The 25,901-nt window shown below is 38.0% G+C and overlaps 1 protein-coding gene across 1 annotated transcript; it reads left to right on the top strand.

The window, feature by feature from the left end:
- The first annotated feature begins 1,935 nt into the window (after positions 1–1,935).
- LOC120101464 (cystatin-S-like) lies at positions 1,936–24,764 on the top strand. Its single transcript, XM_039106087.2, has 3 exons — positions 1,936–2,163; positions 23,578–23,691; positions 24,681–24,764. Exons 1-3 carry the CDS (start codon positions 1,936–1,938, stop codon positions 24,762–24,764), a joined length of 426 nt encoding a protein of 141 aa, XP_038962015.1.
- The last annotated feature ends 1,137 nt before the right edge of the window (positions 24,765–25,901 follow it).

The raw sequence follows: 25,901 nt of genomic DNA, 5'->3' as shown, positions 1-25,901 counted from the left end.
ATACATTTTAAATACACTGTAATTGACAATTAAGAATGAAGCCTGGTTACTCAAAGAAGAAATGATCATAGGAATTTAAAGAACAACAAACAGCTGAGAAACTCCAAGAGAAGTATAACTCATTTTGAAGTCTTAACAGAATTTTTATGTTGAATATATATTTTGGAGTATAAGAGTATATTTAAAATGAGTTTTATATAACTCACTGACTTTCACTTTTGAATATTTTAATGTAGGTATAGGACTACATGAAATATGCCCAAAGAATGGGTAAAACATGAGAATATAATTGATACTATCAATTATTGTTTCACAAAACTGTCCCTTATTGTCATCAGGACATGTTTTGCATTTTAGACTGAACAGATTTTGACTTTATTCCTGTTAGCCGACCAAAAGTAACTGAAAAAATACCAAAAAAGTACATCATATTGGCCAGTACACTTGATTTCAACTTGTAAATCTTATGGGTCTGCCATATGTAATGGGACTGAAATAAAGTTAAAATAATATGACCATAAAAATATCAGGAAATTTAGTAATCATGCATTATTTTACTAGGTTAACATATAAGGGCCTTTCTACTCATGTGATATACATAACAAAGAAACCCAGTTTGAATATTATTTTTGTTAAGAAATGTTAATATCTATTCCTTGTAGTTATACACAATTGTGCCTGTGCTTTTCTGTGTGCATGCACGCATGTAGCTTTCGCTCTCTCTCTCTCTCTCTCTTTCTCTCTCTCTCTCTCTCTCTCTCTCTCTCTCTCTGTGTGTGTGTGTGTGTGTGTGTGTGTGTTTGTATGGGTGTGTATGTGTGTGTTGTGTGTGTGTGTGTGTGTGTGTGTGTGTGTGTGTGTATGAGTGTGTGTGAGTAAAGTAACCTGAGAGCCCAGAAGCACTGCTTCCATTTAGCGGGTTATTAAACTTTTTCTACTATATCTGGATTATCAGTAATTATATGCTGATTTCAGGAAGAACATTAAGATTTTTGACCTCTGAGATATGACTCCAGCCCTGTGGCCATTTTCTCTATGTATCTAATTCCTCTTTAGTTAAACAGACACAAGATATGTGACAAATGGTTATTTCCTGTCCTGGCCCTCTGAACAAAGAGTGTAAGCCAGAAAGCTACCTTCAGGAAGCTTCCTATAATAAATGTAATGACTGCTGCTAATGGGATGTGGACAAAAAATCCACTTACATTTTGATAAATCACACTTTGTTTCAGAAGTTTTGTCTCAGATGAGGGCATTACTGAATGAGACTATAACTCCTGAAATAAAACCCTTCCATGAGTACTTTTTTAATTTGAGCTTGGATGATACTGTTCTGTCAGGATCTCAAAGCCAATGAGTTTCTGGACCACAAAGTATTCAGGTTAGATCTTGCTCTTTTTTTTCTGAACTGGGGATCAATCCCAGGGTCTTTTGTTTGCTAGGCAAGTGCTCTACCACTGAGCTAAATCCCCAACCCCCTCAGGTTAGATCTTGAAGGAATGTGGAAGCCAGAGAAGAGGATAAACTTGGTGAAGCAAGAGGACCAAACAACTAAAGTTAAAAGAATGAAGAATAACATTTGTGGAGAAAGCTAGGGTGAAGAGATAATCTGGAACTTTGGGAGGATAAGAAACAGGGGAAATAGAGAGGTGATGGGGATGTATGGAATGGGAAGATGTGGCCCAGAATAAGAGAGAAGAGGATTAAGTTCTGGCACCCTTTAGGAAGAATCACAAGAGAGAAAATAAATATTAAAAAGGAGAAATAGTAAAAGGAGGGAAAAGGTAAAAAAACATATGGTAGTGGAAAGGAGCTAATGTAAACTAAGAACAGAGAATAATAGGTTAATGCATTTGAAGTCTGTATTCACTACCTGATCCAGGTTCACTGCAGTTACTCTTCTAACTTTGGATCGAAGTCCATTTCGAGAAGAACATGGCCTACTTGCTCCATGCTCGACTGTTTCTGCTGACCACCTTCATGCTAGTTCTGAAACTGTGCACTTACCCTGTGCTAGGTCACATTCTGGGCGGCATAAAGAAATCTAGTATGGAAGACGAAGGGACCAGAGAATCACTGAACTTTGCTGTCAGCCAGTACAATGAAAACAACAGTGACTTGTACCTGAGCCGTGTGTTGGAAGTGAAGAATGTCCAAAAGCAGGTATGTTATCCTTCATTGAGAGGGACTTAATTATAGAGGGAGAGGTATGTCTGTTTACTCCATCAAGCATTCTTGCCAACGTATTGCTGTCGTGTTCTAATTCAGTCTGCTTTGTAAGTAGTGAGTCGACTTTGTCATATTGGCAATATTTACATGTTATGTACTTCATTATGTCTTTTGATGAGATATGTTCTGTCCTCTGAAAGTACATGTAGGTTAGTTTACCCAAACTGCAATAAATTGTTTTAATCCTTTGTAATGTAAGAGTATGATGCCAGTGTGTGCATGTCTGTTTATTGCTAAACTTCTCCAACACACAAGAACATTGGTCTTCAACAGATCTGGGAATACCTTATTATTGTTAGTCTTCTTAAACCTGTTGATATTGCAAACACATAAATATGTGACCACAAAAATATATTCTCACCACAAGTAGAATTACTTCTTGATATTTGTAGTATTTTATACAATTCATACCTTTTTTTGATATTAAACAATATAAGAGCTTTTACAACTATAGCACAGGGGCTCTAATTCAATCCACCATATATTTTTACTATTATATTTTATTGACTTTAATCCAGATTCCTCCAGTAGCTCAAAGATATGCATATCTGGGTTAGCAATATTTACATGTATTGTTAGCAAACTCTTCAGTGTATATTTTCCATTATGTAAAAATGCAGTATTTTATACATTTTAAAAGATTTTACAGAGAAATGAAGAAACTGTTTGTACAAAGATTTCTCATATAGAGAATCACTCATTACTTTTGGATCCATTACTAGCCACTCTCAGAATGCCTTTAGGTTTTCACAGACATAACAAAGACACGTGTTCCACTATGTTCATAGCTGCCTCATTTCTAAGAGCCAGAACCTGGTATGAACCCAGAAGCCTTTCAACAGACAAATGGATACAGAACATGTGGTTTATCTACACAATGCTCAGCTATCAAAAAAATGACTGTGAAATTCTTAGTCAACTGGATGGAACTAGATAATATCATCTTGAGTGGAGTAACCCATTCACAGAAAAACACACATGGTATGCACTCACTGATAAGTGGCTATTAGCCTTAATGCTTGAATTACCCTAGGTTCCAAAACACATGAAAGCTTACCAATATGCGGATACTTCACTCCTTCTTTTAAAGGGGAACAAGAATACCCTTGGTAGGGAATATGGAGGCAAAGATTATAATAGAGGCAGAAGGAACACCCATTCGGAAACTGCCCCACATGTGCCCCATACATATACAACCAGCTAATTAGATAAGATGGATGAAGCAAAGAAGTGAAGGCCAACAGGAACTGGATGTTGATCTCTCCTGAGAGACACAGCCAGAATACAGCAAATAAATAGATGGATGCGAGCAGCAAACCAATGAACTGAGACCGTAACCCCTGTTGAAGGAATTTTAGAAAGGTCTAAAAGAACTAGAAGGAGCTTTAGCCCCCATATGAACAACCATGTCAACGAACCAGAGCTTCGAGGACTAAGCCCCTACCCAAAGACTATACATGGACTGACCCTGTGTGACACTGTGCTCCATCCTCATAGGTAGGAATGAATAGCCTAGAAAGAGCACCAGTGGAAGGGGAAGCCCTTAGACCAGAAAAGAAACTCCTTCCACATTATACTCACATTGCAGTCAAAACACCAAATACACAAAATAAAGAAAGAATATTAAAAGCAATAAGGGAAAAAGGTCAAGTAACATGTAAAGGCAGACCTATCAGAATCACACCAGAGTTCTCGCCAGAGACTATGAAAGCCAGAAGATCCTGGAAAGATGTCCTACAGACCCTAAGAGAACACAAATGCCAGCCCAGGTTACTGTATCCTGCAAAACTCTCAATTAACATAGATAGAGAAACCAAGATATTCCATGACAAAACCTAATTTACACAATATATTTCTACAAATCCAGTGCTACATAGGATAATACATGGTAAAGCCTAACATAAGGAAGCAAGCTACACCCTAGAAAAAGCAAGAAACTAATCTTCTTGGCAACAAAACAAAGAGAAGTAAAGTGCACAAACATAACCTCACATCCAAATATGAATATAACAGGAAGAAATAATCACTATTCCATAATATCTCTCAACATCAATGGTCTCAAATCCCCAATAAATAGACATAGATTAACAAGTGGATACACAACTAGGACCCTGCATTCTGCTGCCTACAGGAAACACACCTCAGAAACAAAGACAGACACCACCTCAGAATGAAAGGCTGGAAAAAAAAAAACTTTCCAAGCAAATGGTTGGAAGAAAGAAGCTGGAGTAGCCATTCAATATCGAATAAAATCAATTTTCAACTAAAAGTCATCAATAAAGATAAGGAAGGACACTTCCTATTCATCAAAGAAAAAATCCACCGAGATGAACTCTCAATCCTAAATATATATGCTCCAAATACAAGGAAACCTACATATGTAAAAGAAACCTCACTAAAGCTCAAAACACACATTGCACCTCACACAATAATAGTAGGAGGTTTCAACACCCCACTCTCATCAATGGACAGAACATGGAAAGAGAAATTAAACAGAGACTTAGACAGATTAAGAGAAGTCATGAACCAAATGGACTTAACAGATCTTTATAGAACATTCTATCCTAATGCAAAAGGATATACATTCTTCTCAGCACCGCATGGTACTTTCTCCAAAATAGACCATATAATAGGTCATAAAACAGGCCTCAACAGATACATAAAGATAGAAATAATCCCATGTGTCCTATCAGAACACCACGGCCTAAAACTGGTTTTCAATAACAATAAGGGAAGAACGCCCACATATACATGGACGTTGAACAATGCTCTACTCAACCATAACCTGGTCAAGGAAGAAATAAAGAAAGACATTAAATACTTCTTAGAATTTAATGAAAATGAAGGTACTACATACCCAAACCTATGGACACAATGAAAGCTGTGATAAGAAGATAACTCATAGCTCTGAGTGCCTGCAGAAAGAAACAGGAGAGAGCATATATCATCAGCTTGACAGCACACCTAAAGCTCTAGGACAAAACAAAAAAACATATACACCCAGGAGGAGTAGAAGGCAGGAAATAATCAAACTCAGATGTTAAATCAACCAAGTAGAATCAAAAAGGACGATAGAAAGAATCAATGGAATCAAAAGTAGTATCTTTGAGAAAATCAACCAGATAGATAAACCCTTATCCAGACTAATGATAGGACACAGAGAGTGTGTCCAAATTCACAAAATCAGAAATGAAAAGGGAGACATAACTACAGAATGAGTGGAAATTCAAAAAAATCATCAGATCCTACTACAAAAGCCTATATTCAACAAAACTTGAAAATCTGCAGGAAATGGACCATTTTCTAGACAGATACCAGGTACCGACGTTAAATCAGGAACAGATAAACCATGGAAACAACCCTATAACTCCTAAAGAAATAGAAGCAGTCAATAAAAGTCGCCCAACCAAAAAGAGCCCAGGTCCAGATGGGTTTAGTGCAGAATTAAACCAGACCTTCATAGAAGACCTCATAGCAATACTATCCAAACTATTCCACAAAGTGAAACAGATGGAACACTACCGAATTCCTTCTATGAAGCCACATTACTCTTATACCTAAACCACACAATTACCCAACAAAGAAAGAGAACTTCAGACCAATTTCCCTTATGAATGTCGATGTAAAAATACTCAATAATATTCTGGCAAACCGAATCCAAGAGCACGTCAATGAAATCTTCAAAAATCGTATTTAAAACAGAAGAAAATGGGCATTGTTGACACAACTAATAGCCCAATACAATAAGAAGAGCTTAATTCAGATCTATATAATAAAAGACAAGAAATGTTTTTGTAATGTATTTCAAGAGAATATTATTGTCCTACATAAAGTCCATAAAATCTTGACAGAAAATAATGCATAGGATACTACTTTCAGCAAAGAGCAGATTAAATTCAGCATCATTTCATATATCAATGAGGAGTACAAAGTGTAGGAACACAGAAAAACAATTTAAAGAAAACTTCTAAAATCAAAATACTGTCATTATTGTCATCATTGTCATTGTTTTCAGCAGCAGCAGCAGCAGCAAAAGTACAAGAAGGAGGAGGAGGAGGAGGAGGAGGAGGAGGAGGAGCAGGATGAGGATGAGGACGAGGACGAAGAGGAACAGGAGGAGGAGGAGGAGGAAGATGAGAACAGGAGTAGGAGGAGAAATAGGAGGAAAAGAAGGAGGAAGAAAAGAAGTAGGAGTAGGAGGCGAGGAAGAGAGAGAAGAAGAGGGAGAATTAGGAGAAGAAGAAGAAGAAAAAGAAGGAGGAGGAGGAGGAGGAGGGTGAGGAAGAGGGGGGTGAGGAAGAGGAGGAGGAGGAGGAAGAGGAGGAGGAGGAAGAGGGGGAGGAGGACGAGGACGAGGAGGATGAGGACGAGGACGAGGATGAGGACAAGAAGGAGCAAGAGGAGGAGGAGGAAATAGTAGAAGAAGAAGTAGAAGAAGAATTACAACAAGAACAATAAGTAGTAGTGGAATTAGTAGAAGAAGATGACACTGACTAGGAAGAAAAACGATTATTTCATGCAAACAAGCAAAGGATCAAAAGTTCTCTATAATAAATAATTCCAAACACTGCAGAATGAAATCAACCCGTTGAAGAATTAAGATAAAGGAATGAAAGAGCATGAAGTGGCTTGAGACACCATTGAACAACACTGCCAACCAACCAGAGCTTCCAGGGAATAAGCCACTACCCAAAGACTATACATGGATTGACCATGGGCTCCAATTGCATAGGTAGCAATGAATAGCCTTGTAGGTCACCATTGGAAGGGGTAGCCTTTGGTCCTGTGAAGACTGAATCCCCAGTGAAGGGGATTGTTGGGGGAGAGTGGTAATGGGGGGGAGGTCAAGGAGGGAATACCCATAGAGAAGGGAAGGAGAGGGTTTGGGGGATGTTGTTCTAGAAACCGGGAAAGGTAATAACAATTGAAATGTAAATAAGAAATATCCAATTTAATAAAGATGGGGAAAAGGTATTATAATATGAAAAGGTATCTCATGAGGACAAAATTCTGGGATTCCTATTATGAATATGGTGAAAGAATAGTGAACCTGACAACTCTGAAACATCTGAGAGAATATTCAAATATTAATTGGCTAGATTAAGTGGGATATTAGCACATGTGTGATTGAGTGTATCTATTATTATTTGATATAAAAAGGTATAATACAGTGTTGTTAAACTATGCGCTACCTCTCCATGATTTTTTTCTAAACTCTAACTCACTTTAGATGAAATATGTGTAAATCAAAGGACAGAAGATATTGAATGCATGTTACAATAAATTCACTGAGAAGGTCAGGGAGGAACGTATCAACCAACATTCAAGTAACTTCCTTTACAAATGTAATGACTGGTGCTAATGAGTTGTGGAAAGATAATATCCTACCATTGTCCCAGTGAAAGGTTGTTTCATCATATTGCCAAAAATGTTACCTAGAAAAGGGCAGAACTGAAAGTTCTTGGAGCCTTTGCAATATCATCTTTAGAGGACAATTGTAGAACATAACACTGGATACTTCTGCCCTCTCAGGAATATTAAAGAAATAAGCTTATGATACAGAAATTGTTAAATCATGAAGGTATATGCATTTGAATGCTCAAATAAAAGTTACAACTTATGTAGGCTATGGGTATCAACTTAGTAAAGATCAAAAGAGGACAATGTATATTGCATACTATTGTGAAGGAAGTAGAGTGAGGTCTTAGAATTTTAAGAGTGTAAGAAAAATGGTTACATACAGAAGAGATTCAGAACTAGAGGGCAAGTTCCACAAGTTGGACACCAAAACATGAAACAGAAAAAAAGCCATATCTTGAGTCCTGTATGGTCATACGAAGAGATAGAAAATATAGTGTGAAGAAAATGCGAGTATTGTCTTTGGTACAATTAACAAGGTGTAAGGCCAGATAGAATTGTGTGAGCTTGCGGGCAAAAACCAAAATGAACCAAACTGTATATCATATTTTTCTCATCTACTACATCCTTCATATATTTTTTTGTATCTTCTCTCTAAAATATTTTTGGGTTCTTCTTTAAATTTTATACAAAAGTACACAGAGAATCATGCAACTGATTATATAAATTCAACCTGAGTGTTCTAGTTATTGTGGCTTATTTGTCTGATTTTACTGGGGAATATGTCATAATGTAAGACCCCAAGCTGACACATCATTTTCATAGGCTGATTCTCAATGGGTAGTCAGTAATTTCAGACAGGTCTTCAAATGTGCTATAATTTTTTGAGATTTCCTGATCTCTTCTAAAATGAGAAGAGCTATTTTGCATGTTTTGTTAAAAAAGCCATACTTGTGAGTACACTTCTGCATGTATATACAGATATATATAAATACATATGTGTACCATATCAGCCACATTAACTGAAGTGATCATGCAGTGTTCATTCATTTACATTTATGTCTACATTTGTATTTCATACATGGTATTAGCACAACCACAAAAAAGTTGATCAAATGATGTGAATTAAAAATACACAGAAAATGGCCTATGTGCCCATGAATATTTAATTTTTGATAAAGGAACAAAACTATGCAATGTAAAAAAGGAAACATAATAAACAAATTATTCTATAATAGGTGGAAGTCTTGATGTAGAAGAATACAGATAGTCAACATTATTACCTTGAACAAAGCTCAAGTTACACTGAGATGAAGACCAAAACATATTACAAGACACAGTAAATCTACTAGAAGAGAAAGTATGAAATTGCCTTGAATACATAGGCAGTAGAAGTAATTACCTGACTAGAACACCAACAGTGATTAAAAAAAAAGGTTTTTAGTTTTAAAGGAAAACCCAAAAATTAACCCATATATGCATTCTAAATTTATCTCTTAAAAAAGAGCTAAATCCATTCACTGGAAAAAATAACATTTTCTCCAATGGCCCAGATTAAACTGGAGGTCAGCCCGTAAAAGAATATAAATTGACCTATACATATCACCCTTTACAGAGCTAAAGTCCAAGTAGATCAAGGTCCTCCCCGGAAAACCAGATACACTCAACCTAATAGAAGAATAAGTGGAGAGGGGACTCAAACACCTGGACACAGGGAAATTTTCCTGAAGAGAAGACCAGTGGCATATTCTCCAAGATCAAGAATTGACAAATGAGAATATATAATATTGTAAAGCTTCTAAAAAGCAAAGGACACTTTCATCAGGACAAAATGGCACCCATCATATTGGGAAATATCTTTACCAATCCTGAATCCAATAATTGGCTAATATCCAACATATTCTAAGCATTCAAAAAGTTCCACTCCAGAGAATACACAACCCTATTAAAAATTGTGTCAAGAGCTAAAAAAGAATTCTCAGCTGAGGAATATCATATAACTGACAAGTACCTAAGGAACTGTTCAACATCAATACTCTTAAGGGAAATTCAAATAAAAACAACCATGAGATTCCACCAAATACCAGTGTGAATGTATAAGTTCAAAAACTCAGGTGAGGGGAGTTCCTGGCAAGGCTGTGGAGAAAGAGAAATACCCTCCATTATTGGTGGGATTGCCAGCTGATAAAACCACTCTGTAAAACAGTCTGCTGTCCCCTAAGAAAATTGGATATAGTACTACCTGAGAATACAGGTATACTACTACTGGGCTCCACTATGCTCAGGACAGCATTATTTATAATATCAAAAGGTTGAAAAGAACCCAGAGATCCTTTAACAGAGGAAAGGATACGTCAAAGGTTGTTCACCTACCCAAAGGAGTAATAATCAGTTACTAAACAATGACTTCCTGAAATACATAGAGAAAAGAGTGGAACTAGCAAATATCATCCTGTGTGAAGTAACCCATTCACAAAAAAACAACACTTTGTATACACCGACTGTTAAATAGATATAAGGCCAAAATCATGATTACTGAAGATACAATCCACAGTCCAAAGGAAGTTCAAGAAGAACGATGACAAAAGTGTGGATGCCTCAATCCTTTTAGAAGCAGGATCAAAAATATTCCCGGGAAATTATATGAAGACAAATCTTAAGACTGAAGGTATGTCCATTGAGAACCTGCTCCAACTGAGGATCTTGTCCATATACATGCAGCCACCAAACCCCGTTATATTTCTGATGCGAAGCAGTGAATAGTGAACAGGATACTGATAATTCTGTTTTCTTAGAAGGCCTTCCAGAGGGTGAAAAATACTGAGGTGAATGCCCAGTGCCAATCGTTGAACTGCGAACTGGTTCCACAGTGGAGGAGTTACAGACAGGATTGAAGGAGCTAAATGCCTGTACAAATCAATAATCAAAGCAATGCCAAACAACCCGAGTTCCCAGGGATAAATCTACCATCTAAAGTGTAAACAAGGACAAACCCATCACAGCAGCTGCATATGAGGCAGAGCATGGCCATATTGGATACAAATGGGATAGGAAGCCCTTGGACATGCCATGACTGTAGCGCAGTGTAGGGTAATGTACTTCCTTGGAGACAAGAAGGGGCATATGGTGGTTGGTGGGACACCATCATAGATGAAAGGGGAGAGGAATGAGATAGGAAGTTCCTGGAAGAGAAACTGGGAAATGTTTTCACATTTGAAATGTAAAATAAAAATTAGAATATTTTAAAGAAAGAGAGAAAAACAAAAACTGATCTTGCAAAGTCCAAATTCCATGAGACACATAGCTGATAAAAAGTCAGGTCACACATATTATGTGTGTAGTCTTTCTTCTACTCCTCACATTTTCTCCCACAGTAAATCATGCAGAGAAATAATAATATTCCTTTTATGTCCAACCACAGGTTTTCACATATCTCTGTAAACCGAGGGTTGAGCGAGGAGAAATTTTAACACATCCCTTTCTACATTTTTGCCAAAGAAGAAGTTCTGATTTATTACCTAAAGGCAAAATATATTCCCAGTACACTAAAAGTAAGTGTCTGAAATTCAATCATATTGTCTAAAAAAGAAAAATACAACTTAAGGAATTCAGAATTTCTCTCTGAATTTTGCACTGTTTTAAGGAACTGTGGTATACTATTCTTTGACTCATGAACATGAAGAGATCCACTTGTTTCAGAAATCAAACATCAGGCTGAAGAAGAGCAATAACTATGACCCTTAATCGAATTTATATCACTTAAGAGGTGAGGATACATTTTAAATACAATGTAATTAACAATTAAGCATGAAGCCTGGTTACTCAAAGAAGAAATGATCATAGGAATTTAAAGAACATCAAACAGCTGTGAATCTCAAAGAGAAGTATAACTCATTTTGAAGATCTTAATAGATTTTTTATTTTGAATATATATTTTGGAGTATAGGAGTATATTTAAAATGAGTTTTATGTAACTCAGTGACTTTTACTTTTGAATATTTTAATGTAGGTATAGCTACATGAAATATGACCAAAGAACGGGTAAAACATGAGAATATAATTGATACTATCAATTTTTTTTTCATAAAACTGTTCCTGATTAACATCAGAACATGTTTTGCATTTTAGACTGATCAGATGTTGACTTTATTCCTGTTAGCCGAGCAAAAGTAACTGAAAAAAGAGCTAAAAAGTGCATAACATTTTCCAGTACACTTGATTTCAACTTGTAAATCTTATGGGTCTGCCATGTGTAATGTGACTGAAATAAAGTTAAAATAATATGACCATCAAAATACCTGGAAATTTAGTAATCATGCATTATTTTACTAGGTTAAGATATAAGGGCCTTTCTACACATGTGATATACATAACAAAGAAACCCAGTTTAAATTTTATTTTTGTTAAGTAATGTTAATATCTATTCCCTGTAGTTATACACAAATGTGTCTGTGCTTTTCTGTGTGGATGCACGCATGCAGCTTTCTCTCTCTCTCTCTCTCTCTCTCTCTCTCTCTCTCTCTCTCTCTCTCTCTCACTCTCTCTCTCTCTTCCTCTCTATGTGTGTGTGTGTGTGTGTGTGTTTGCATGGGTGTGTACGTGTGTGTGTATATTGTGTGTTAGTGTGTGTGTGTGTGTGTGTGTGTGTGTGTGTGAGTAAAATTACCTGAGAGCCCAGAAGCACTGCTTCCACTTAGCAGGTTATTAAACTTTTTCTACTATATCTGGATTATCAGTAATTATATGCTGATTTCAGGAAGAACATTAAGATTTTTGACCTCTGAGATATGACTCCAGCCCTGTGGCCCTTTTCCTTATGTATCTAATTCCTCTCTAATTAAACAGCCACAAGATATGTGACAAATGGTTATTTCCTGTCCTGGCCCTCTGACGAAAGAGTGTAAGCCAGAAAGCTACCTTCAAGAAGCTTCCTCTAATAAATGTAATGACTGCTGTTAATGGGATGTGGAAACAAATCCACTTACATTTTTATAAATCACAGGTTGTTTCAGAAGTTTTGTCTCAGAAGAGGGCATTACTGAATGAGACTATTGCTCCTGAAATAAAAACCTTCCATGAGTACTTGTTTAATTTGAGCTTGGATGATACTGTTCTGTCAGGATCAGAAAGCCAATGAGTTTCTGGACCATGAAGTGTTCAGGTTAGATCTTTAAGTAATATGGAAGCCAGAGAAGAGTGATAAATTTGGTGAAGCAAGAAAACCAACCAACTAAACCTAAAAGAATGAAGAATAAGATTTGTGGAGAAAGCTAGGGTGAAGAGATAATCTGGAACTTTGGGAGCATAAGAAATAGGTGAAATAGAGAGGTGATGGGGATGTATGGAATGGGAAGATGTGGCCCAGAATAAGATGAAGAGGATTAAGTTCTGGTACCGTTTAGGAAGAATCACAAGAGAGAAAATAAATAGTAAAAAGGAGAAATAGTAAAAGGAACAAAAAGGTGAAAAAACATATGGTAGTGGAAAGGAGCTAATGTAAACTAAGAACAGAGAATAAAAGGATAATGCATTTGAAGTCTGTACCCACTACCTGATCGAGGTTCACTGCAGTTCCTCTTCTAACCTTGGATCGAAATCCATTTCGAGAAGAACATGGCCTACTTGCTCCATGCTCGACTGTTTCTGCTGACCACCTTCATGCTAGTTCTGAACCTGTGCACTTACCCTGTGATGAGTCACATTCCGGGTGGCATAGAGAAATCTAGCATGGAAGACGAAGGGGCCAGAGAATCACTGAACTTTGCTGTCAGCCAGTACAATGAAAACAAACGTGACTTGTACCTGAGCCGTGTTTTTGGAAGTGAAGAATGTCCAAAAGCAGGTATGTTATCCTTCATTGAGAAGGCCTGAATTATAGAGGGAGAGGTATGTATGTTTACTCCATCTAGCATTCTCGCCAATGTATTGCTCTCTTGTTCTAAGTCAGTCTGCTTTGTATCTAGTGAGTTGACTTGAACATATTGGCAATATTCACATGTTATGTACTTCATTATGTCTTTTAATGAGATATGTTCTGTCCTCTGAAAGTACATGTAGGTTAGTTTACCCAAATTGCAATAACTTGTTTTACTCCTTTGAAATGTAAGAGTATGATGCCAGTGTGTGCATGTCTGTTTCTTGCTAATCTTCTCCAACACAAAAGAACAGTGGCTCTTCAGCAGATCTGGGAAAATCTTATTATTGTTAGTCTTCTTAAGGCTATAAATATTGCAAACACATAAATATGTGACCACAAAAATATATTCTCACCACAAGTAGAATTACTTCTTGATATTTTTAGTATTTTATACAATTCATACGTTGTTTACGATATTAAACAATATAAGAGCTTTTACACTATAGCACAGGGGCTCTAATTCAATACAGCATATATTTTTATTATTATATTTGATTGTCTTTAATCCAGATTCCTCCAATAGCTCAAAGATATGCATATCTGGGTTAACAGTATCTACATGTATTGTTAGCAAACTCTTCAGTGTATTTTTTCCATCATGTATAAATGCAATCTTTTACACATTTTAAAAGATTTTACAGAGAAATGAAGAAACTGTTTGTACAAAGATTTCTCATATAGAGAATCACTCAGTACCCATGATCCATTACTAGCCACTCTCAAAATGGCTTTAGGACCTCACAAATTTCTTTTGTCTGAACTTCCTTTCCTTAAAGATTTGCAGAGCTGTGTGTATAAACACTTGCACCCATCATGGTGATAAGCCTATATTTTTCCACTGCATTAAGGGATTGGTACCCTAATAGGATATTACTGAGTATGAGATAGCTGTTTGAATGATGAAAACCCAATGATTTTCCATACAGAAATGTAAAAGAGGCTTTCATTTATCATAAAGAATAAGTATATAGGCAAAAGACTATTTCTTTTGGCGTCTTCAGGTTGAAAGACAATGATGACTTAGATACTATATGAGTCATTATAGTAGGAGTACCACCACTCTTTAGGACTTTAGCTTCTTTTTTTCATGGTTACCTTTGACTGTCCCAGGAATTGGCTTCAAAAAATTGTTTCCTCTTCCACTAGATCTGATATTTGCCTTCTCAATACTTGTGTAGAGGAACATCGTGGATTCTACTTGAAGATATCACAATGGAGAGGGCTGAAAGGAGTTTGTTGCAAGAATATTCAGGGGTCAATGGCCCCTACTAGTGGTTGCTAAGCCATAGGGTCAACATTGGAGCAAGCAGAAAATATAGGAGTCCATCATATTTAAAAAAAATAACTTCAAAACCTAACCATCTCACTGAGACCATCTCTCAAGCACATGGTGGATGTTCCTAATATAAATACAAACACAGCAGTGAGTTATGATGCAACAGGGGAGAAACCTCTATTCTTCTTGCCCTTAATATCAATGATATAAAGAATAACCCAGTTATTCCCATCTACAGTATTTTCATATGGACTCACATTTTCCTGTGCAGTCCTCAGTTATTTTACAAGAGTTCATAAAAGGAAACTAAATTGAAGTCCTCTAGATTGCCAACATAATTTTAATGAGAGTTAGATAAGTGAATATTAAGGAAATTTTCCATTGGATTATGTAATTGCCTTCAGCAGATCATTCTGGATCCTGAGTCTCTTGAAAACTCTCTCATTATCCATGATTGAAACTTTAAATGATGAAATTAATGAGCGGTCATGAGAGTTAAGTGGTCTGGATACTTAAATAAAATGTTACTGAGACCAACTTCTCTCACCTCCTGTGTTCACTTGAACCTTTCTTCCATGTCTAGTTTTTGGTTTTCTGTCAACATTATGTTAATTTCTTGGCTCTCTAGACACTCTTTTATGCATAATAAACTGGCACCTATGAAAATCTGACTATTAAATTATAAATATCCTCATAAACATCTTTATTCAAGCATATTATGACAACTACTAGAGAATCATAGAACATTGGACACTGAATAGAGAAGATGAATCTCATTTAATTAATATGAAGCTTAATGGTATATCAGGCACGTGATTCACTTAAGGGTTCATGTGGTTCTTAACACTTTGCCTGCTTTCCACATTTGCTTCTCTAGAAATCTGTCTGGATGATTCAAGGATTCCATGTGGGAAAATATATAATTCTAATTAAATAAACAATAAACATCATACATGAAAATTTCACACTGAAACACATACCTATTTATAGTTGTACATTAAGGGATGACAGTGTAAAAGTATATGTCTTTTGTTTTGAGACATTCTTTTTTTTTAAGATTTATTTATTTATTATATATAAGTACACTGTAGCTGTCTTCAGATACACCAGAAGAGGGCATTGGATCTCTTTACAGATGGTTGTGAGCCACCATGTGGTTGCTGGGAATTGAACTCATGACCTCTGGAAGAGCAGTCAGGTGCTTTTAACCCCTGAGCCATCTCTCCAGCCCTGTGTTGAGACATTCTTTAAGTGAAGCACCCCATGTCTTTATGTCCATGCCGGGAAGAGTTGGAATAAAAGGAATGAATGGATTTACTCCTCTTACAATGATTCACTGAGTTCCCAGACACCACTCACTGGAACAAACCTACTTCTCCATCTCTGGCTATAGTCTCAAGTTAATCCTGTTGTTTAGCCTCCAGATAGCACTAGTCCTCTGATTAGCTTTGAATAGATGAATACAATTTTTTTTAATTATTAACTTGAGTATTTCGTATTTACATTTCGAGTCTTACTCCCTTTCCCGGTTTCCAGGCAAACATCCCCCTAATCCCTTCCCCTCCCCTTCTTTATGGGTGTTCCCCTCGCCATCCTCCCCCAATTTCTGCCCTCCCCCCAACAATCAAGTTCACTGGGGGTTCGGTCTTAGCAAGACCAAGGGCTTCCCCTTCCACTGGTGATCTTACTAGAATATTCATTGCTACCTATGAGGTCAGAGTCCAGGGTCAGTCCATGTATAGTCTTTGGGTAGTGGCTTAGTCCCTGGAAGCTCTGGTTGCTTATCATTGTTGTTCATAAGGGGTCTTGATCTCCTTCAAGCTCTTCGAGTTCTTTCTCTGATTCCTTCAAGGGGGGTCCCGTTCTCAGTTCAATGGTTTGCTGCTGGCATTCGACCCTGTATTTGCTGTATTCTGGCTGTGTCTCTTAGGAGCGATCTGCATCCGGCTCCTGTCGGCCTGCACTTCTTTGCTTCATCCATCTTGTCTAATTGGATGGCTGTATATGCATGGGCCACATGTGGGGCAGGCTCTGAATGGGTGTTCCTTCTGTGCCTGTTTTAATCTTTGCCTCTCTATTCCCTGTGAAGGGTATTCTTGTTCCCCTTTTAAAGAAGGAGTGAAGCATTCGCATTTTGATCATCCATCTTGAGTTTCCTTTTTTCTAGGCATCTAGGGAAATTCAAGCATTTGGGCTAATAGCCACTTGTCAATGAGTGCATACCATGTGTGTTTTTCTTTGATTGGGTTACCTCACTCAGGATGATATTTTCCAGTTCCAACCATTTGCCTACGAATTTCATAAAGTCATTGTTTTTGATAACTACACCATATTCCATTGTGTAGTTGTACATTTTCTGTATCCATTCCTCTGTTGAAGGGCATCTGGGTTCTTTCCATTTTCTGGCTATTATAAATAAGGCTGCTATGAACATAGTGGAGCACGTGTCTTTTTTATATGTTGGGGCATCTTTTTGGTATATGCCCAAGAGAGGTATAGCTGGATCCTCAGGCAGTTCAATGTCCAATTTTCTGAGGAACCTCCAGACTGATTTCCAGAACGGCTGTACCAGTCTGCAATCCCACCAACAATGGAAAAGTGTTCCTCTTTCTCAGCATCCTGGCCAGCATTTGCTGTCACCTAAGTTTTTGATCTTAGCCATTCTCACTGGTGTGAGGTGAAATCTCAGGGTTGTTTTGATTTGCATTTCCCTTATGAGTAAAGATGTTGAACATTTCTTTAGGTGTTTCTCAGCCATTCGGCATTCCTCAGGTGTGAATTCTTTGTTTAGCTCTGAACCCCATTTTTTAATAGGGTTATTTGTCTCCCTGTGGTCTAACTTCTTGAGTTCTTTGTTTATTTTGGATATAAGGCCTCTATCTGTTGTAGGATTGGTAAAGATCTTTTCCCAATCTGTTGATTGCCATTTTGTCCTAACCGCAGTGTCCTTTGCCTTATGGAAGCTTTGCAGTTTTATGAGATCCCATTTTTCGATTCTTGATCTTAGAGCATAAGCCATTGGTGTTTTGTTCAAGAAATTTTTTCCAGTGCCCATGTGTTCGAGATGCTGCCCTAGTTTTTCTTCTATTAGTTTGAGTGTATCTGGTTTAATGTGGAGGTCCTTCATCCACTTGGACTTAAGCTTTGTACAGGGTGATAAGCATGGATCGATCTGCATTCTTCTACATGTTGACCTCCAGTTGAACCAGCACCATTTGCTGAAAATGCTATCTTTTTTCCATTGGATGCTTTTGGCTCCTTTGTCAAAAATCAAGTGCCCATAGGTATGTGGGTTCATTTCTGGGTCTTCAATTCTATTCCATTGGTCTATCTGTCTGTCTCTGTACCAATACCATGCAGTTTTTATCACTATTGCTCTGTAATACTGCTTGAGTTCAGGGATAGTGATTGCCCCTGAAGTCCTTTTATTGTTGAGGATAGTTTTAGCTATCCTGGGTTTTTTTGTTATTCCAGATGAATTTGCAAATTGTTCTGTCTAACTCTTTGAAGAATTGGATTGGTATTTTGATGGGGATTGCATTGAACCTGTAGATCGCTTTTGGTAAAATGGCCATTTTTACTATATTAATCCCGCCAATCCATGAGCAGGGGAGATCTTTCCATCTTCTGAGGTCTTCTTCAATTTCTTTCTTCAATGTCTTGAAGTTCTTATTGTACAGATCGTTTACTTGCTTGGTTAAAGTCACACCGAGGTACTTTAAATTATTTGGGTCTATTATGAAGGGTGTCGTTTCCCTAATTTCTTTCTCGGCTTGTTTCTCTTTTGTGTAGAGGAAGGCTACTGATTTATTTGAGTTAGTTTTATACCCAGCCACTTTGCTGAAGTTGTTTATCAGCTTTAGTAGTTCTCTGGTAGAACTTTTGGGATCACTTAAATATACTATCATATCATCTGCAGATAGTGATATTTTGACTTCATCTTTTCTGATCTGTATCCCCTTGACCTCCTTTTGTTGTTTGATTGCTCTGGCTAGAACTTCAAGAACTATGTTGAATAAGTAGGGAGAGAGTGGGCAGCCTTGTCTAGTCCCTGATTTTAGTGGGATTGTTTCAAGTTTCTCTCCATTTAGTTTAATGTTAGCAACTGGTTTGCTGTATATGGCTTTTACTATGTTTAGGTATGCGTCATGAATTCCTATTCTTTCCAGGACTTTTATCATGAAGGGGTGTTGAATTTTGTCAAATGATTTTTCAGCATCTATTGAAATGATCATGTGGTTTTGTTCCTTCAGTTTGTTTATATAATGGATCACGTTGATGGTTTTGCGTATATTAAACCATCCCTGCATGCCCGGGATGAAACATACTTGATCATGGTGGATGATTGTTTTGATGTGCTCTTAGATTCGGTTTGCCAGAATTTTATTGACTAGTTTTGCATAGATATTCATAAGGGAAATTGGTCTGAAGTTCTCTTTCTTTGTTGGGTCTTTGTAAGTTTAGGTATAAGAGTAATTGTGGCTTCATAGAAGGAATTCGGTAGTGCTCCATCTCTTTCAATTTTGTGGAATAATTTGTATAATATTGGTTTGTGTTCTTCTATGAAGGTCTGATAGAATTCTGCACTAAACCTGTCTCGACCTGGGCACTTTTTGGTTGGGAGACCTTTAATGACTGCTTCTATTTCCTTAGGAGTTATGGGGTTGTTTAGCTGGTTGATCTGTTCCTGATTTAACTTCGGTACCTGGTATCTGTCTAGGAAATTGTCCATTTCATGAAGATTTTCAAGTTTTGTTGAATATAGGATTTTATAGTAAGATCTGATGATTTTTTTGAATTTCCTCTGAGTCTGTAGTTATGTCTCCGTTTTCATTTCTGATTTTGTTAATTTGGACACACTCTCTGTGTCCTCTCGTTAGTCTGGCTAGGGGTTTATCTATCTTGTTGATTTTCTCAAAGAACCAGCTTTTGTTTATATTGATTCTTTGTATGGTCCTTTTTGTTTCTACTTGGTTGATTTCAGCTCTGAGTTTGATTATTTCCTGCCTTCTACTCCTCCTGGGTGTATTTGCTTCTTTTTGTTCTAGAGCTTTTAGGTGTGCTGTCAAGCTGCTGACATATGCTCTTTCCTGTTTCTTTCTGCAGGCACTCAGCACTATGAGTTTTCCTCTTAGCACAGCTTTCATTGTGTCCCATAAGTTTGAGTATGTTGTACCTTCATTTTCATTAAATTCTAAAAAGTCTTTAATTTCTTTCTTTATTTCTTCCTTGACCAGGTTATCATTGAGTAGAGCATTGTTCAATTTCCACGTATATGTGGGCATTCTTCCCTTATTGTTATTGAAGACCAGCTTTAGGCCGTGGTGGCCCGATAGCACGCATGGGATTATTTCTATCTTTCTGTACCTGTTGAGGCCCGTTTTTTGACCAATTATGTGGTCAATTTTGGAGAAAGTACCAGGAGGAGCTGAGAAGAAGGTATATCCTTTTGCTTTAGGATAGAATGTTCTATAAATATCTGTTAAGTCCATTTGGCTCATGACTTCTCTTAGTCTGTCTACATCTCTGTTCAATTTCTGTTTCCATGATCTGTCCATTGATGGGAGTGGGGTTTTGAAATCTCCTACTATTATTGTGTGAGGTGCAATGTGTGTGTTTTGAGCTTTATTAAGGTTTCTTTTACGTATGTAAGTGCCCTTGTATTTGGGGCATAGATATTTAGGATTGAGAGTTCATCTTGGTGGGTTTTTCCTTTGATGAATATGAAGTGTCCTTCCTTATCTTTTTTAATGACTTTTAGTTGAAAATTGATTTTATTTGATATTAGAATGGCTACTCCAGCTTCCTTCTTCTGACCATTTGCTTGGAAAGTTGTTTTCCAGCCTTTCACTCTGAGGTAGTGTCTGTCTTTTTCTCTGAGGTGTGTTTCCTGTAGGCAGCAGAATGCAGGGTCCTCGTTGCATATCCAGTTTGTTAATCTATGTCTTTTTATTGGGGAGTTGAGACCATTGATGTTGAGGGATATTAAGGAATAGTGATTATTGCTTCCTGTTATATTCATGTTTCGATGTGAGGTTATATTTGTGTGCTTTTCTTCTCTTTGTTTTGTTGCCAAGACGATTTGTTTCTTGCTTCTTCTATGGTATAGCTTGCCTCCTTATGTTGGGCTTTACCATTTATTATCCTTTGTAGTGCTGGATTTGTAGAAAGATATTGTGTAAATTTGGTTTTGTCATGGAATATCTTGGTTTCTCCATCTATGTTAATTGAGAGTTTTGCAGGATACAGTAACCTGGGCTTGCATTTGTTTTCTCTTATTGTCTGTATGACATCTGTCCAGGATCTTCTGGCTTTCATAGTTTCTGGCGAAAAGTCTGGTGTAATTCTGATAGGTCTGCCTTTATATGTTACTTGACTTTTTCCCTTCCTGCTCTTCATATTCTTTCTTTATTTTGTGCATTTGATGTTTTGACTATTATGTTACAGGAGGTGTTTCTTTTGTGGTCCATTCTATTTGGAGTTCTGTAGGCTTCTTGTATGCTTATGGGTATCTCTTTCTTTAGGTTAGGGAAGTTTTCTTCTATGATTTTGTTGAAGATATTTACTGGTCCTTTGACCTGGGATTCTTCACTCTCTTCTATACCTATTATCCTTAGGTTTGATCTTCTCATTGAGTCCTGGATTTCCTGTATGTTTTGGACCAGTAGCTTTTTCCGCTTTACATTATCTTTGACAGTTAAGTCGATGATTTCTATGGAATCTTCTGCTCCTGAGATTCTCTCTTCCTGCTCTTGTATTCTGTTGGTGAAGCTTGTATCTACAGCTCCTTGTCTCTTCTTTTGGTTTTCTATATCCAGGGTTGTTTCCATGTGTTCTTTCTTGATTGCTTCTATTTCCATTTTTAATTCCTTCAACTGTTTGATTGTGTTTTCCTGGAATTCTTTCAGGGATTTTTTTGACTCCTCTCTATGGGCTTCTACTTGTTTATTTGTGTTTTCCTGGAATTCTTTTAGGGATTTTTGTGATTCCTCTCTGTAGGCTTCTACTTGTTCTCTAAAAGAGTTCTTAACGTCTCTTGAAGTCCTCCAGCATAAGGATCAAATATGATTTTGAAACTAGATCTTGCTTTTCTGGTGTGTTTGGTTATTCTGTGTTTGCTTTGGTGGGAGAATTGGGCTCCGATGATGCCATGTAGTCTTGGTTTCTGTTGCTTGGGTTCCTGTGCTTGCCTCTCGCCATCAGATTATCTCTAGTGTTACTTTGTTCTGCTATTTCTGACAGAGGCTAGACTGTCCTATAAGCCTGTGTGTCAGGAGTGCTGTAGACCAGTTTTCCTGTTTTCTTTCAGCCAGTTATGGGGACAGAGTGTTCTGCTTTCGGGCATGTAGTTTTTCCTATCTACAGGTCTTCAGCTGATCCTGTGGGCCTGTTTCTTGAGTTCACCAGGCAGGTCGCTTGCAGCAGAAAAGTTGGTCTTACCTGTGGTCCCAAGGCTCATGTTTGCTCATGGGGTGTTGCTTATGTGCTCTCCGTCGCCGCAGCAACCAGAAAGTTCTGCGCCGCCCTTTCCAGGAGCTTCTGTGCACCAGGGTTCTAGATGGCGTTTGGTGTTTTCCTCTGGAATCAGTAATGTGTGCAGAGTGCAGTCTCTTCTCGTTTCCCAGGCAGGTCTGCCTCTCTGAAGGTTTAGCTCTCCCTCCCATGGGATTTGGGTGCAGAGAACTATTTACCTGGTCGGTCCCTTCAGGTTCCCGTGGTGTCTCAGAAGCAGTGGACCTGCTGCTCCTGGGCCCTCCTCTATGGGAACCCAGAGGCCGTATACAGTTTTCTCTTGGGCCAGGGATGTGGGCAGGGGTGGGCAGTGTTGGTGGTCTCTTCCACTCTGTAGTCTCAGGAGTGCCCACCTGACCAGGTGGGGAGGTTTCTCTCCCACGGGGTTTGGGAGCAGAGAGCTGCTGCGGGCAGGGATCCGCCGGTTTGGGACTCCCGCTAAATATCGGAAGTGTCCGGGCCTAGAGGAATTTTGCCTCTGTGTGTCCTGAGTTCACCAGGCAGGTCGCTTGCAGTAGAAAAGTTGGTCTTACCTGTGGTCCCGAGGCTCAAGTTTGCTCATGGGGTGTTGCTTATGAGCCCTCCACGGCCCCAGCAACCAGGAAGCGATGAATACAATTTTTAAAAAGATGTATTTATTTTACTTACATGAGTACACTATTGCTATCTTCACACACACCAGAAAAGGGCATCTGATCAATTACTGATGGTTGTCTGCTACACTGTGGTTGTCGGGAATTAAAATCAGAACCTCTGGAAGCAATCAGTACTCATTTTTTCTTTTGTTATTGGAGTTATTTCCTTTTTCAATAATATTTTAGATATTTATTTACATTTCAAACATTTTCCCTTTCCCAGTTTCCTGTCCATAAGACACCTATCCCCACCTCTTCCCCTTCTTCTATAAGGGTGTTCCCCTGCCCATTCACCCTCACTTATCTCTCTCCCTCACAATCCATTACACTGGGGGTCCAACCTTGGCATGATCAAGGGCTTCTCCGTCCATTGTTGCCCAGCAAGGACAGCCTCTGCTACATATATTACTGGTGACATAGGTGAATCCATGTATAGATTTTCAGTTTATTCTCTGGAAGCTCTAGTTGGTAGACATTGTTGTTCTCATGGGGTGATATTGCACCCTTACCTGCTGGTTCTTCTGAGCCACATAATTTTCCAAAGTATTAGAAACACTCTTCTCTCTGTGTCCTGATTCACTTACTGGAATATAAAAGAGCTCATGTGAAGTTCATTTTAATGTTAACGTGAATCTCTAATTTAACCTTAGGTGGTGGCTGGAACCAAATTTTTATTTGATGTGATCCTAGTCAAAAAAACCTGTTTGAAGACCCAGGCTGACTTGACCAACTGTCCTGGAAAGGACCAGTCTGGTCAGCAGGAGGTAAGGATATAACACTTTTCTGAAAGTAGAGGGATGTACAACCTTGTGATTTAGGGAAAGTGCATTTGGGATGACATACATTCACAAGGAAGTATTTGCAAATCGAGGAGAAAATGTGTTTTTGTGTGTGTGTGTGTGTGTGTGTGTGTGTGTGTGTGTGTGTGTGTGTTTGTGTGTGTGTGTTGTTGAAAGTGCATGGAATTTTCTTAGACAAATGTGCAAAGATACATAGGTGATACAGGTAAAATAGATATATGTGTAAATGTAGTGTAATTAGTTTAGAATACATCTCAGAAGTATTGACAGTATAAGCAGCACAGGGGAACAGTGTACCTGTACATATAAATAACTTGAGTTTCCGAGTAGGTTACAATGTGAATTATGTGATCTGAGATCACTGTAGTGTGGCTTAGTTAAAATGGAATAGGTAGTAATAGTTTCCATTGTTGTGAAGAGATGTTTACACTTCCAACAAAGCTTCTGTCCACATTTCTCTCAATGAAAATCAGCCCATAGGTGCTGTTCTTAACACACAATTCTGGCTTAAGCCTTGGGAGTTGTGCATTGGAGATACAGGGCATTTGAGTACATTGGCAATTCTTCCTGCCACTTTCCCTACTATGAAGCTTTCAGAAATTTCTATTTCCCATGTCCAAGAATGTACCCTGTCTGGGAGTGAGAGGGTCCTGTGTAGAGAATGTAACCTTCTGAGATGATTGAAGGAGTCATAGAATTATCCTTAAGGGGATGTTTTGACAAGAAAAAAAGTAGGGAATGCTTGTGACCCTTAACGGTAGACACTTGCCATATGGTAGATGGACATCATTATGCTGTCTATCACCAGGCACTTCTTAAGAAGGCTGAGTGCCGTATAGTTGGGAGAGTTTGGTTTTTACATTCAGCAGCCAAATTTTTTCAAACAGTTCTAGTGTCAAATTTCATCCTAGCTCTATTAAGCACTGACCAACCTTCTTTGTTTACTTTTCTAGCATGAATTCTGCTCTTTCGAGGTATATGACACCCCCTGGGAGAATGATATGGCCTTGATAAGCTCCAGCTGTCACAATATATAACTTAATGTCAAGTGGCACAGTGCAGGGTGCAGATGTCTCTGCCATTGCCTCATCACTCCAGTGGATGACCTATCCTTGATGAATGCTTACCAGTACCAACATCAGCAGTTGATTAGACTGCTGAGAATATAGAGCCCAAGTATCTTTCCCTTTATCTTTCCTCTGAAAATGCCCACATTTGCTTGTTTTTTCCTTGTTCAATAAAATGTTCAAGAGTTATTTTTTTGTGACTGCAGCCTCAGAGTCTCCAACATTGTTGAATACGAAAGATCCAAATGAGGGTTCACATCCACGTGTGGACAGCAAATAAAGGTCTTATGACACTCATATATCCCAAAATGTTGAGATGATAAAGAAAATGAAGTAAGTAAAAGATTAATTTTTCTAATGAAGTGGCTCCTAGCAGCGAGGCAGTATAAAATAGTGATATACTGAATTCTTCATGTATGCTTCCGTGAGTGCTTTGGCTTAGTCCCTCAGCATGTCACAATGGCAGTGAAATACACAGGACATGCTGCATTTCATTTTCATGGTCTGCCACATGGTGTGTATTGAGCTGCTGTGAAGCAATAGGTCATGATTTCTATGGCAGGAAAATGCAATCTGAAATTGGACATTAAGCTTTCTCTTGTTTGAGGGGCTTCAGGCCTTCAAAATTGCAGGACACTTTTGTCCCTGATTTTGTGGCATCCAGGCACCATTGTGAGTTACATAAAGACCAAGAATGGAGTCAAGGGATCGCACAATGAGGATAGCCACTAGCATGGAAACATGGTTGGGAGTTCTCAGTTTATTGATTGGTTATTGTCTTTAGTTTGGAGGACATAGGATGGGTTGTGTCAGAAAAAGCTTTCTATATATTAAAAAGAGATAGAAGGTGTTTTCTTGTTGGTGTGCATTGCTCTATGAGTATTACTCATTGGTAAATCTCTACCCAGAATCCAAAATGCGTTTGGCTTAAAACTACCTATATTTATACATGTATTCACATTTGATGTAACTTGTTGGAAGAGAGAAATGAAAGGATGGTCATAGCCCTTGTCTGCTCTGGTGTAACATTAGATTTTATGTGCAGGGTAAATACTGAAGTTATATGCTATCAGAAATTAGTTCTCACAATATGAAATTGGCATATCC

Source organism: Rattus norvegicus, chromosome 3, assembly GCF_036323735.1.
Source record: "Rattus norvegicus strain BN/NHsdMcwi chromosome 3, GRCr8, whole genome shotgun sequence".
Lineage (NCBI taxonomy): Eukaryota > Metazoa > Chordata > Mammalia > Rodentia > Muridae > Rattus > Rattus norvegicus.
This window is presented reverse-complemented; position numbering and strand designations above follow the sequence as displayed.

Coding starts and splice junctions, on each gene's coding strand:
- LOC120101464 (XM_039106087.2), top strand. CDS start 1,936: ATGGCCTACTTGCTCCATGCTCGACTGTTTCTGCTGACCACCTTCATG. Junction 2,164..23,577: donor TGAAGAATGTCCAAAAGCAG/GTATGTTATCCT, acceptor ATTTAACCTTAG/GTGGTGGCTGGAACCAAATT. Junction 23,692..24,680: donor ACCAGTCTGGTCAGCAGGAG/GTAAGGATATAA, acceptor TTACTTTTCTAG/CATGAATTCTGCTCTTTCGA.